At 32.3% G+C, this 13192-nt stretch overlaps 1 protein-coding gene across 1 annotated transcript in view; it reads left to right on the top strand.

Moving 5' to 3' along the window:
* CDH18 (cadherin 18) overlaps nt 1-13192 on the top strand; it is a 376876-nt gene that overhangs the window by 337052 nt on the left and 26632 nt on the right. Inside the window, exon 9 of the mRNA XM_065905363.1 lies at nt 5642-5759. Within this exon, the coding sequence (XP_065761435.1) occupies nt 5642-5759 (118 nt within the window). The remainder of the gene's footprint in view (nt 1-5641; nt 5760-13192) is intronic.

Raw genomic sequence — 13192 nt, 5'->3', positions numbered from 1 at the left:
TTAATTGTCACTCTAAGGAAATAATTCTTTATTGTGTCTGAGGTTTTTCCAATTCTTTTACCAGAATGAATTTAGACTTCATTGAGGGGATAAAAACATCATGTTTAAAGTATTGTTTGTTACACCTGTATTTAAACAAATCACTACCCATTCAGTTCTATGAGTAACCCATTATACAGAAAAATGTTAATCTTTCTGTTATTTAATTTTACAGTCTTTGGTTCACTTAATCTTAGTGTTGTAGCATTTCTGGAGAAACTATATATTTTGAGGCAGAGTTGGAATATGAAACTATTCAAATAATGATTTGTGAAATAGGTTTTCCTAAGTGTATTTGTATTGCAACAGTTCCCCTTTCTGTGACAATTGCTTTTAGAATTGCAGGCACTTCTATTATGGATGTTGTGCATTTAAATATAACAGCATGTGGCTATGACAGAGACTAGTCTTTTCTGAAAGCAGAGGTTCAAAACACATGTAATAGTAGAGTTCTGGTCAAGTCAGGTATCAATATAAATTTCAACAATATATTTCTCTGAGTTAATATATTTTCTTGCTCTGGAAAAATATTTTGTGTATGTTTTATGAAAAATTATTAAAAAGAAAATCATGCATGCATGAAATTTTAAATCACTCCTCAAAGTAGAGTAAATTCAAAATACTTAAGACATGCCAATAACTAGAAATTTTGAAAAATAGCAAAGGGAATTCTTTCTATCTTATTCATATTGAACTTTTCCTCTGTATTTTTTCTTTTTAGAAGTAAACTTAGAAAATATAACATATAAAAGAAAATATTTCATTACATAACACCAACTTCTGCCTACAAAATATCCAATTATTAATAGTAAAACTTCTTGTCAAAGTTAAACTTTAACTAAGTAACAAAAGTTGGTATTATTTTCAATGATCATTTAAGATCACATTGTAAAGCAAACTCAATTAATTTAAAGAATATGCAATGCATTCCATAGATTTTTTTCTTCATTTTTATTTAAGTTTAAAATGGAGTTAGCACATTTCCCAAATAGAAAACTATGTTATTTGTATAAATTTCTGGCACTATTTTTCCTAATAAATTACTCTAGAAGTAATAGATTTAATATGTTTTAAACATATGTAAACAAGGGGATTGAAAGTGAAAGTGTTTGTTGCTCTGTCGTGTCCACCTCTTTGCGACCCCATGGACCATAGCCCACCAGGATCCTCTGTCCATGGAATTCTCCAGACAAAAACAGGAGTGGTTAGCCATTTCCTATCCCAGGGGATTGAACCTAGGTCTACTTGTACTACAGGCAGAATTTTTGCCATCTGAACCACTAGAGAAACCCAAACAAGAGGATACATTTATTTAATAAAAGAAATATAAAATTGGTTTTAATTAGTTTCTATCAAAAGTGTATCCTTATTCATGGGCACTATCAAAAAATTATAGTAAGTATTTATAAATACAACTCATCAATTTGAATTTTTCTCCTTTTGTTAGAGTAAATCTCAGGTCTTTCAAAGTAATCAAACACTTTACACACTTAATATATAATGTGCAAGTGATAAGAAAACATTTGAGTTCAGTTAGAAGGTATGAGAGTCAGAAAGTAAATTTTTATGGATCGTACATCACCAACCAGTTGCACAAACAGAAAGCACACAGGTAGCACAGAGTAGATAAATCAGTAAGTCTGAGAAAAGTGTGGAAAATATTGATAAAAGTGATATAACAATTATCTAGATATCTGCCAGAAGTTTAAATCTCCTAAAAATCAGAATCATGGATAACTTTCAAGTATGTTTTCTAAAAATGTCTAAGGAAACAAATGGAAATCTCATTTCCTATTGAAAGAGAAAAAGTTAATAATAAAATAACCAATAGAGAAACTAAACATGCTTTCTCTCATCAAGAGAATATCTAGGAGTGCTAGGTTAAAAAAAGACCAACATACTAGGTTTTTGGAAGCATCTTTCAAAAGTATTATGGAAAAATATTTAAGTATAGATGCATGTCCAGCAATTCTACAGAAGTTCAAGATGTATGGTTCACTCTTAAGCAAAATGTGTGAACCAAATTATCATTTATTATGTAGATGAGACCTTGAACCCTTTCTGAGGAAAACAAATTTGTTCTATGTGAACATCCTGGTAAACTGAGATTTGAAATTACCTGAATAAAAATGGGAAGATTTATATTTTAAAATTAATAGAAAAAAGCATAAATATACTATAATATGAATTATACCAATGTTTAACAAATTGAATTGGGTCATGTTTGTAAAAATATTTTAAAAATTTAAAAAACTTATAAATTAACTTTGAAAGGAGAAAATTGTTTCAAAGAAGTATTACCAATAAACATATAACAGCTCAGTTTATTTAAGTTAATTGTTCTTTACCAACTCCCTACAAAATTGCTTTCTAAGATAAGAGATAAACTTGCAAGTATGTCAGCTAATTATGAGGTAACATTGAGGAAATAATATTGCCCATCTAAGAATCATAATGAATGAAGAATAGGGGTGGGGAAACATTTATTTCTCCTCTTAAAAAATTTACACAGCTGTCCCCAGAAATTTATACAATTTCTGTGGGCAACTGATTCCAACATCCCCCTTCTCCCCCTGGGATACCAAAATCCATAATTGCTTAAATCCTTTATATCAATGGTGTAGTATTTGTATATAAATTTCGCATATCCTTCTATATATTTTAAAATCGTCTCTGATAATTACAATATATGATACAATGTATATATTGTGTAAATAGTTGTAATTACAACATAAAGACAATCTAAATAGTTGCCAGTGCATGGCAGTTTCAAGTTTCACTTTTTGGAAGTTTCTGAAGTTTTTAAAAACACTTTTGGTCCATGGTGGTTGAATCACAGACTCAGAACCATGGATATGAAGGGTTGACTATATTTGTTTTACCTATCCCTGAAAATGTGATGTTTTATTTCTGCTTGATACTAAGTAACTAATGTGTAGAAACTGCAATTGTGTTTTTAGAATCTGCACATTCTAAACTAAACTTGACTACACTAAAGTCTTTAACTGTGTGGATAACAACGAACTGTGGAAAATTCTTAAAGAGATGGAAATACCAGACCTCCTGACCTGCCTCCTAAGAAATCTGTATGCCAGTCAAGAAGGACCAGTTAGAACTGGACATGGAACAATGCACTGGTTCCAAATTGGGAAAGGAGTACATCAAGGCTGTATATTGTCACCCTGCTTATTTAACCTATATGCAGAATACATCAAGTGAAATCTGGGCTGGATGAAGCACAAACAGGAAGTAAGCTTGCCGGGAGAAATACCAATAACTTCAGATATGCAAATGATACCACTCTAATGACAAAAAGCAAAGAGGGAAGGTCTCTTGATGAGGGTGAAAGAGGAGAGCGAAAAAGCTGACTTAAAACTCAACATTCAAAAAACTAAGTTCATGGCATTCGGTCCTATCACTTCATGGCAAATAGATGGGGAAACAATGGAAACAGCGACCAAATTTATTTTTTTGCACTCAAAAATCAGTATGGACAGTGAATGTGATGGCAGCTACAAAATAAAAAGATGTTTGCTCCTCGGAGGAAAAACTATGACAAACCTACACAGTCTGTTAAAAAGCAGAGACAAAATAAAAAATAGAGACATTACTTTGAAGACAAAGGTCCATATAGTCAAAGCTATGGCATTTCCAGTAGTCATGTATGGATGTGAGAGCTCTACCTTTATAAAGTAGGTTGAGCTCTGAAGAATTGATGTTTTCTAATTGTGGTGCTGGATAAGAATTTTGAAAGTCTCTTGGTAATCAAGGAGATCAAACCAGTCGATCCTAAAGGAAATTAACCTTGAATATTCACTGTAAGGATTGATGCTTAAACTGAAGCTCCAATATGTTGGCCACCTGATGCAAAGAGCCAACTCATTGAAAAAGACCCTGATGCTGGGAAAGATTGAGGGAAGGAGCAGAAGCGGGCAACAGAGGATGAGATAGTTGGATGGCATCCCTGACTCAATGAACATTAGTTTGAGCAACTCTGGGAGGTGGTGAAGGACAGGGAAGCCTGGCGTGCTACAGTCAGTGGAGTTGCAAAGCGTCAGACATGACAGGACCAAACATCAACAATAAACTATAGAACTTTTCCTGCACTTGAGAAAAATCATCACATTTCCTTCTGATTATTCATAAATGTATTGTATTTATAGTCAGAAGGCAATAACAACAACAACAAAATTCTGTCTAGAGACTAGTTGTACTTCAAGTGAGGGGAAAAAAAATCAGCAATTTTGTAAATGTTCAGTTCATATATAAATGATACGGTAATATGGAGTGAAATAATGAAGAGAAGAAGGATAGAATATGTGTGTGTGTGTTTGGGGGGGTGGGGGGCTCTTACCAGGATCTCTTGCTGAGAAAATACGGGCTGAGTGGTGATGGAAAAGAATATAAGGAGTGACCCTTGGAACTATATGGAGGAAGTAAATCACTTCTGTATCTTGAAGTCCTTTCTTCAAAGTTCTTTCACTTTGTGAAAGCACATCCTCTTGGTCCTACTTCTCCTGACCACTCATTCTCACTACTTCGATGACCACTCATTCTCACTACTTCAATATTTCTCTGCTTCTCCCTCGCAAATATTGGGCTCAGTACTTGGCGAGGAATTTATCTTTTAATTCTGATGCATATTGGTGGTTTGTTTCACTTGTAAAATATTGAAATGGTGTGAATGAAAATGGGTAAAATATTCTTAGTAACCATGTCAGTTTTTGAAATGCATGTACTATATTTCACATGCAGAAAATACTATTTTTCTGGCTCTACTTCCCCTCTGTCTTTTTCAGTTTCTCTACAGAAACACTGCAACAAGGATACCTAAGCTTTAGGATACTATTTTTTTTCATAAGGAAAATATTTTATTTGTTTCAAATATTGTTTTTAAAGGTTGTGATGAGTATAAATATTGGAATGTGTGTATTGCTTTTAAGCTACCTGGACTATTGTATTTATGTATTCTAACTTTCTCTGTTCCTTAAAGTGCATAAAGTCCAAATTATGGCATTGCTTTCTCTCAACCACCAGAGATGAAAAATATATCGTAAAGCTCTGAGTGGTTTAGTTTTACTTCTGTCACTGTTTTACAGATTTGAGGCACATCACATTCCTTTTGGGACTCAGAGTCCTCGTCTCTAAAATTCAGGGTCTAGATCATGATCTCAAAGGTCTCCTGAAACAAAAATTATGACTCTAGTGCCTTTGTGTTTACTGACTGAGCCCAACATGTACTGAAAGGCTGTTCTACATCAACACTGGGATATTTGTATTTGTACAAACAATACTTCATGTCTCCCCAAACAGGTGTTCGCACAAAGCCTTACAATTAATTGGTCCCAAGGTACTGTGGGTAATAAAGGAAAACACACACACACATTAAATATTTGTGCCATTCCAGAAAAAAAAAAATTGTGAATGATTGTAAAGCATGCCATACTACATTTCTTAAAGTCTAATGCAAGGGAGAGCAAATTAGTTAATTCTGTCATTAGAATAAGAATTTGAAAACACTCACGTTGGATATTGAAATGTTATAATTGAAATCAAGGGAAGAGCTAAATTAAATTTACTGTTAATTTTGTTTTTTCTTTAGGTTATTCATACCATCAGTGCCACTGATAAAGACGATTTTGCCAATGGACCAAGGTTTAATTTCTTTCTTGATGAACATCTGTCTATAAACCCAAACTTCACTCTGAAAGATAATGAAGGTGAACATGCATTCATATATTTTTTTATCTTTGTGATATCTGCTTTGACTTGATATGGAGTAGGGCTGAGCAGTTTTGCTCGATTCTGATCAACCCATGAACAGCTTGCAAATCAACATTCAAAGTCAGTTTGACGTTAATGTGTTATGATCTGTGAATAGCTTGTATTTAAAATTGAGCCATATGTACAAATAACTTCCATTGAGTTTATTCAGAAGCATCCCTTTAAACAAGAAATGTGCACGTAATATGCTCTTGGGCAAATTTTAAGAGAAATCTTAGCTGACAAACATGTTTATGAGAGCTGCTAAAACTGCTACGAGGTAGAAAAATTTAAATTAGGAAAAATGAAAAATAGGTCCTAGGGACAGTTAGGAAAGGAAATGTGATGTTTGAAATCATCTTGCATTAGCCAGGCTATCAGGATGTGATGTACAAATTATATTTCCTCTTGTTATTATGACTCCTTTTCTAAAATATGGGTAGATACATATGCATAATTACAGAACATTGTGGAATTTTTTGAATTATTTTTGTTTAACTTTCTCTATTGTGTGGGAGAAAAATAACACCATTATAACTAGAGAAGATTTACCAAGATTTAGATTCCCTTGTTGGATAAAATTTATTCTTCTGTATGGAAGGGAAGCAGCAAGTTATTCAATATATACAGTGTTCTGATTGGCATCAACTTTCTTGTCATAACTGTTTTTGATCACATTTATCTGAATATGCTATTATTTAGGATTTAACAATTGCCTCTGAATCACGTGAAAGAAACAATGACACATAACATTTTGGAGTAAACAGTTGACTTCTTCTCTGTAGTCTTCATGGAGAAACATTTTCAAATTCAAAAGAAATCCCTGACAACCCAGTGAACAGTTACCATTACCCCAAGCTTCTTTAAGTTATTATAATAGGGATATTAAATTGTGCATGTGGCTGTTGCAAAATTCATCCAAAAATACCAAACTTGTGTGTTGTTCTCATTTACAATATCCCTGTGGTCAGCTCTACTTATGGCAATACATTCTTATCCATGTTTGTGTATGACAAATCATATTAATTGACTGTTGTATATTTGTTTACATATGTACATCTCACCCAAAAATCCCAAATGTATTTATTATAATTAACTATGCTAAATATGTAAAAATAAATTCATATTGTTCATATTCAAATAATTGCATATTTAGAGAGCATTAAACTTTCTGCCTTAGTAGATTGAAATTACCATGTTTAGAAATCCATATTTAGGAAGCATATTTATATTTCAGTTGAATTTTTCCATTCCAATAACATTTTATTATACATTTTAAAAGTAATTTTAGGGTGATGATATAAATAAAAATTGACTTAGATTTAATGATGTGTTATAGTCAAGCTATTTAACCTAAATAATCCCCAAAGTATTTTAGAAAAACAAGAGAGTTTTACTTCTTTAAACCCACATTAGTGATTAAAAGTCCTTTATTCAAGATTATTACATCTGACATTTTTCAATTTAATTAATGAATATATTCAAAAGATCTCAGTTCAGGTATTTGACAATGTTACCAGTCCTTTTAATTCACACTGAAGAAACCCCCCTCAAATATATACACACTTATGAAATATTTATGCCAATGTAAATGTTTTAACATTTATTTTAACCATGTATATTAATGTTTTAAATCATCTATACCATATCAAATATGTGATACCTACAGACAGTTGTGTAGGGGTAAAGATGTAATTTATTTTTAAATGGATTTAATTTTTTTAAACATATTTGGGAGTTGATGAAATTATAAATAGCACCAATAATTTACTTTGGATAAAAAAGCAACAAAATTCTGAAGGAAAAAAAAAGAAGAAATGCTAATACAGCAATAAATACATGTGCTTGAGCAAACAGTTTTGTTTATGCTAGATTAGACAAGCCACCCAACTTCTCTCAACCTATTCTTACATCTATTAAGTTGTGGTTTGAATTATTTACTTTGTAGCATTGGGGAATAAATGACACTTTGTGTCAAAGTATTAGAGTTAAGATGACTTTTTCCTCCAAACTGAAAACAGTTATGTATAATAATTTATAAAGATGAAATTTAATATGGGATTTATTGTGGGCTTCCCTTGTGGCTCAGCTGGGAAAGAATCCACCTGCAATGCGGGAGAGCTGGGTTTGATCCCTGTATTGGGAAGATCCCCTGGAGAAGGGAACAGCCACTCACTCCAGTATTCTGGCCTGGAGAATTCCATGGACTGTATAGTCCATGGGCTCACAAAGAATTGGACAGGACGGTAGCTAAGTCATGTCCAGCTCTTTGTGACCCTGTGGACTGTAGCCTGCCAGACTCCTCTGTCCCCCACTATGTCCTGGAGTTTGCTCAGTTTCATGTACATTGAGTAGGTAATGCTCTCTAACCATCTCAACTTCTGTCTCTCTCTTCTCCTACCGCCTTCAAACTTTCCCAGCACTAGATCTTTTCCAATGAGTCAGCTCTTCCCATCATGCGTCCAAAGCATTGGAGCTTCAGGTTCAGTGACAGTTCTTCCAATGAATATTCAGGGTTAACTTCCCTTAGGATTTACTGAATTGATCTCCTTGCAGTCCAAGGGACTCTCAAGAGTCTTAGAATACCCATACCAAAATGAATATATATATATATATATATATATATATATATTCGTGGGTATATAAACAGCTCTCAGGACAACAACCAGAACAAAAACAAAGAAAGTAAGAGTCGCCAAATCTAGGCCTACAGCTTGAGCATTGCATTCTGTGAGTTAGTACACATTTATATGCCATCAGAAGACAGAGACATCTTGAAGAAAAAATTAATACCATTATTTTTCTGTGCCCACTGCTTGTAGCTGAGAGGAACAACAGAAAGCAGACAGATCCTCCAAGTCAGGATGAGTGATCAGGAAGTCATCAGTTTAGTGGCATCTCCAAAACTGTTTTATGGCAAAGAGTTACTGCAGAGAAAAAGCTGTTTCAAAAGTTAGACACAGAGAAATGCATATTATATTGATAAGTCTGAAAATCAAAATATTAAGATAGTCAATAGATAATAAGATAATGAGAAAATGAATTAACTCTGAATAATGCAAAATATATAAATGAACAGAAAAAGTGAATATTAATGTTTTAATGTTTGGCATTTTAAAAATTTAAAAAATAGTAGCATCTTCTGACAAAGACTAAGAAGTTATATGAAATGAGACAAATAAATTTTTGCATAAATATAATTTAAAAATCTTTATCAAAATAAAGCTATAGTTTTCTCATAGATAAAAAACATATAAAGTTATATGAAAATATATATATAGTGTTATATACATAACTGTATAAACCTATAAGCAGATGTTAAACTTTCATTTTATATATACTATGCACATGTATATATCATGTATGCATGCATGCGTGCTCAGTTGCTAAGTCATATCTGATTCTTGCACCCCCATGGACTATAGACCATCGAGCTCCTCTGTCCATGGGATTCTACAGGCAAGAAAACAGGAGTGGGCTGCCATTTCCTTCTCCAGTATATCATATATCCATAAGATATATATTAAAATATAGGTATTAAATATATAAAATGTATACAAAGCTATATTATAAATTTATATTTAATTATATAAATATATATATATATACACACACTGAGCATATATATACATTATCCATATATTTAAAATTTAATTATGTGTGAACACATATATATATGTATACATACAAGCACACATACAGATCAAAAGAGAGAACAATACAAAGAAAAATTAACATCATTACTTTTAGACTGGACACAAAGAGAGATTTAACAAGCCAGGTGGAAAATCCATTAATTCAAGCTAAGTTCGGATAGGTCAAAATTTTAAAATACTGTGAGAACACTTAGATATGGAATATAATCTATTCAGAAGAATTAGAAATAAATTACATCAACAAGCAATATATAGATAGATTAAATTGTACAGCAATTTTTTAAAGTTAAAAATATGTGGATCCTCATGATGAAAGAAGTAGAAATTCAATTATATACTTAAATATGCCAATTTAAAAGTGCTAAACCTTAAAGATAAAGATAAAAAATATTAAAAGAAATGGATGGATACATTAAAAGTAATAATAATTTGCTCAGCTCTAACATAGATTCCTGTTAGAAAAACTATATGACAGAAATGATAGCAATTATATAATCAAATTGCTAAAGGAAAAAAATTTCCATTATCAACCTTTTCTATCTTTAGTTAACAGTGGTAAACTATCAGGAATAAAGGGAGGACAGTAAGTAAAGTCTTTTTCCAGTGTATAAGAAAATAAGATATTTATTTTTAGCTACTGATATTTTGACAAATATTATATTAATCTTTGCCTTCATGATCTCTACAAGAAATAATAGACAAAAAAGGCTTATAATTGATATTAGATTTCTAACAAAGAAATTTGAAGAGTTAACACTAAATTAATAGAATAAGAATCTGTAATTTCCAAAGAAAACAGTTTTGAAAAAGCTAATCAATCTTACTTTATCAATAGAACAGAGGTCAGAAAGTAGAAGAAAAGATTCAAATAGAAACAATGACAATATTTTGTGTAGAAAGTAGTTCAAATATATGATAGTCACACTCAGATTAAATATCATCCTTAAAGATATTTATTATATTTTAAAAATATAGTGTTATATGCTGCTTACAAGACAAATATCAAATTCAAAATGTGATAGGAAGTTTTATATAAAAAGGTAGAAATATTGAGCTATTGCTGAAGAATAAAACAAATCACAAACTTCTTTTCTTAAAACACATTCCTGTGTTTACCTGCATTTCTTAGAGTTAGCAGTTACATATGAGTTCATCCAACTGGCAGTTGTTTTGATCTTAGGATACTTTCAATCACTACTAATTGAAATTAGCTAATCAGCATTGTACTGAATGTTCCTCTCAGTACAAAAAGAGAAATCAAAAACTAAAGAACAATAATAAATAGAAACAAAACACAAGATTATCATTGTTAGCAAATGGGATGCAATTGTCTCTATGAAAAGTCGAAAGCACCCATAGAAATGTCTTAAGAAACAATAAGACATATTGACAAATTCTGGAACACAAATTAAAGCCCCAAATATCCACATTTCTTATATGAAAAATATGAATAAATAGCATTGGTAAATTTAAAATGATAAAAACAAGTCAAACAAATTAACAAGAAATCTTCTAGATCATGAGGAAAATGTCCAATAAATAATGATGAAGTTCACAATTATCAAAAGCAATGCTACTGAAAATATTTGTTTAAAAGCAGAAAAATAATGTATTAATGCAATTAGTAAATCAAAACACTAAAATTCCCATGTTAATTTGAAAGTTAAGTATGGTGGTGGTTTAGTCATTAGGTCATGTCTGACTCTTGAATCCCATGGACTGTAGCCTTCCAGGCTTCTGTGTCCATGGTATTCTCCAGGCAAGAGTACTAGAGTGGCTTGCCATTTCCTTCTCCAATTATAAAAATATGAAGGCAATATGAGCCCTGACAGCTGTCTTTTCTTTCTTCTTTTCTTCTTTTTGTAATGCAACTAACTGACTAAAATTTGATTGATTGACAGGATCCACTTCAAAGAGGCACCCATTTCAAAGATGGAAGTCTTGACTAAACACATTGCTAGCCACTGATAGATGAAAAGTCAGCTCCCCCATTTCCCTTTGTTTTAGAGATTTTTGGATGATTTCAGTAACTGATACCTTGGACTTGTTTTTGGTTTTTTTGGTTTGTTTTTTATTTTCCTCAACTTTAAATTCCTGCTCTTATGTTTTAAATTCATCCTTAAAGAGAGAGCTTGAGAAACTCTCAGCTTCTTCCCTTGACCACAATGAAAGCTGAACTGCAAGATAATATAGATTACTTAATAATATTCCTGCCTGGAATCATAACTAACTTTCTCATATCAACTAAAAAGATCTTCCTCAATCTATGCCCTGATGAAATTCTCCAATTTACAGCCCAGGTCTGCTTGATAAATATTTAAATTCAAGATAATGTTTCATGTTGTTCCATATCTTTGCCATCTTTGTTAGATGTTTCTTGCCCTATGTTTTATTCCTCATTGATATGAAATCTGCAAATTGATTTGAACATTAGTGAAAAGATGTCTTCTTAATGTCCCATCCAAAGGTATGTGGAAATTTTGTTGTTTAGAGAATCTTTTTATTATTATTATTATTCTCTATGACATATGCTAAGAATATATTGGTAGAAAACATTAACGTGAAGCTAATATGCTACTCAAGGGTGCAGATCTCTCATCAGAGAAAATGAGGTCCATTCACTTGGCTTTGGGTGATAGCCATGTATTTTTCATTTGTTTATTTTATTTTACAGAGATGTAGATCTCTAGTGAAATTCTCTATCATTTCTTTTGTTTTCTTTCTATTTTCTTGAACATATTAATCTTAATGATTTTAGAATCATTGTTAACTAACTCTACTTTCTCAATGAAGTGATAGGTTTTTTGTTTTTCATCAAGGAGACTGGGGAGACAGGACTGAGGTATTATGGTTTGGTTTGTTAGTCCCTTGTCATTTTTAGTTGGGTTTCACACATAATGTCTAAACCTAGAAGAATCTCAAGTGGTAATAAATTTCTTCAGAGAGAGTTTGTCATTTTATTGAATGAGTAATTAGAGAGGGACATTATTACTGGTGAACCACAGAGACATCATGGGTTCAGTTCCTATCCACCACAATAAAGCAATTATAATAAAACGAGTCCCATGGTTTTTTTCCTATGTATATAAAAATGGTGTGTACATTTTACTTAATCTATTAAGTATGAAAGAAAGAAAGTGAAAGTCCCTCAGTCGTGTCCAACTCTTTGCGTCCCCATGGACTGTAACCCACCAGGCTCCTCTGTCCATGGAATTCTCCAGGCGAGAGTACTGGAGTGCGCTGCCATTTCCTTCTCCAGGGATCTTCCCAACCCAGGGATCAAGCCCTGGTCTCCCACATTGCAGACAGATGCTTTACCGTCTGAGCCACCAGGGAAGTATGAAATAATGTTATGTCTAAAAAATATACATAATTTCATTAAAATATTTTATTGCTAAAAAACAATAATCACCATCTGAGTAATTAGTGAGTCGTAATATTTTTTGCAATAGTAACATCAAAGACCCCTGATCACAGATCACCATAACAAATATACTAATAATGAAAAAGTTTGAAATATTGTGAGAATTACCAAGATGTGACACAGAGACCGGAAGTGAGCAAAGGGTGTTGGAAAAATAGTGCCAATAGACTTGTGTGACACAAGGTTGTCGAAAAACTTCAATTTTTTAAACAAACACAGTGTCTGCAAAACACAGTAAAGCAAACCAAGACTAAAGGGACTATGCCTGTACATATGGAAGCTTCCGGGTGGGAGAGACTGACTGAGGGGG

The sequence above is a fragment of the Muntiacus reevesi genome, chromosome 14, assembly GCF_963930625.1.
Source record: "Muntiacus reevesi chromosome 14, mMunRee1.1, whole genome shotgun sequence".
Taxonomy (NCBI): domain Eukaryota; kingdom Metazoa; phylum Chordata; class Mammalia; order Artiodactyla; family Cervidae; genus Muntiacus; species Muntiacus reevesi.
The sequence above is the reverse complement of the archived record's forward strand: the minus strand, read 5'-3'. Positions and strand labels throughout refer to the sequence as shown.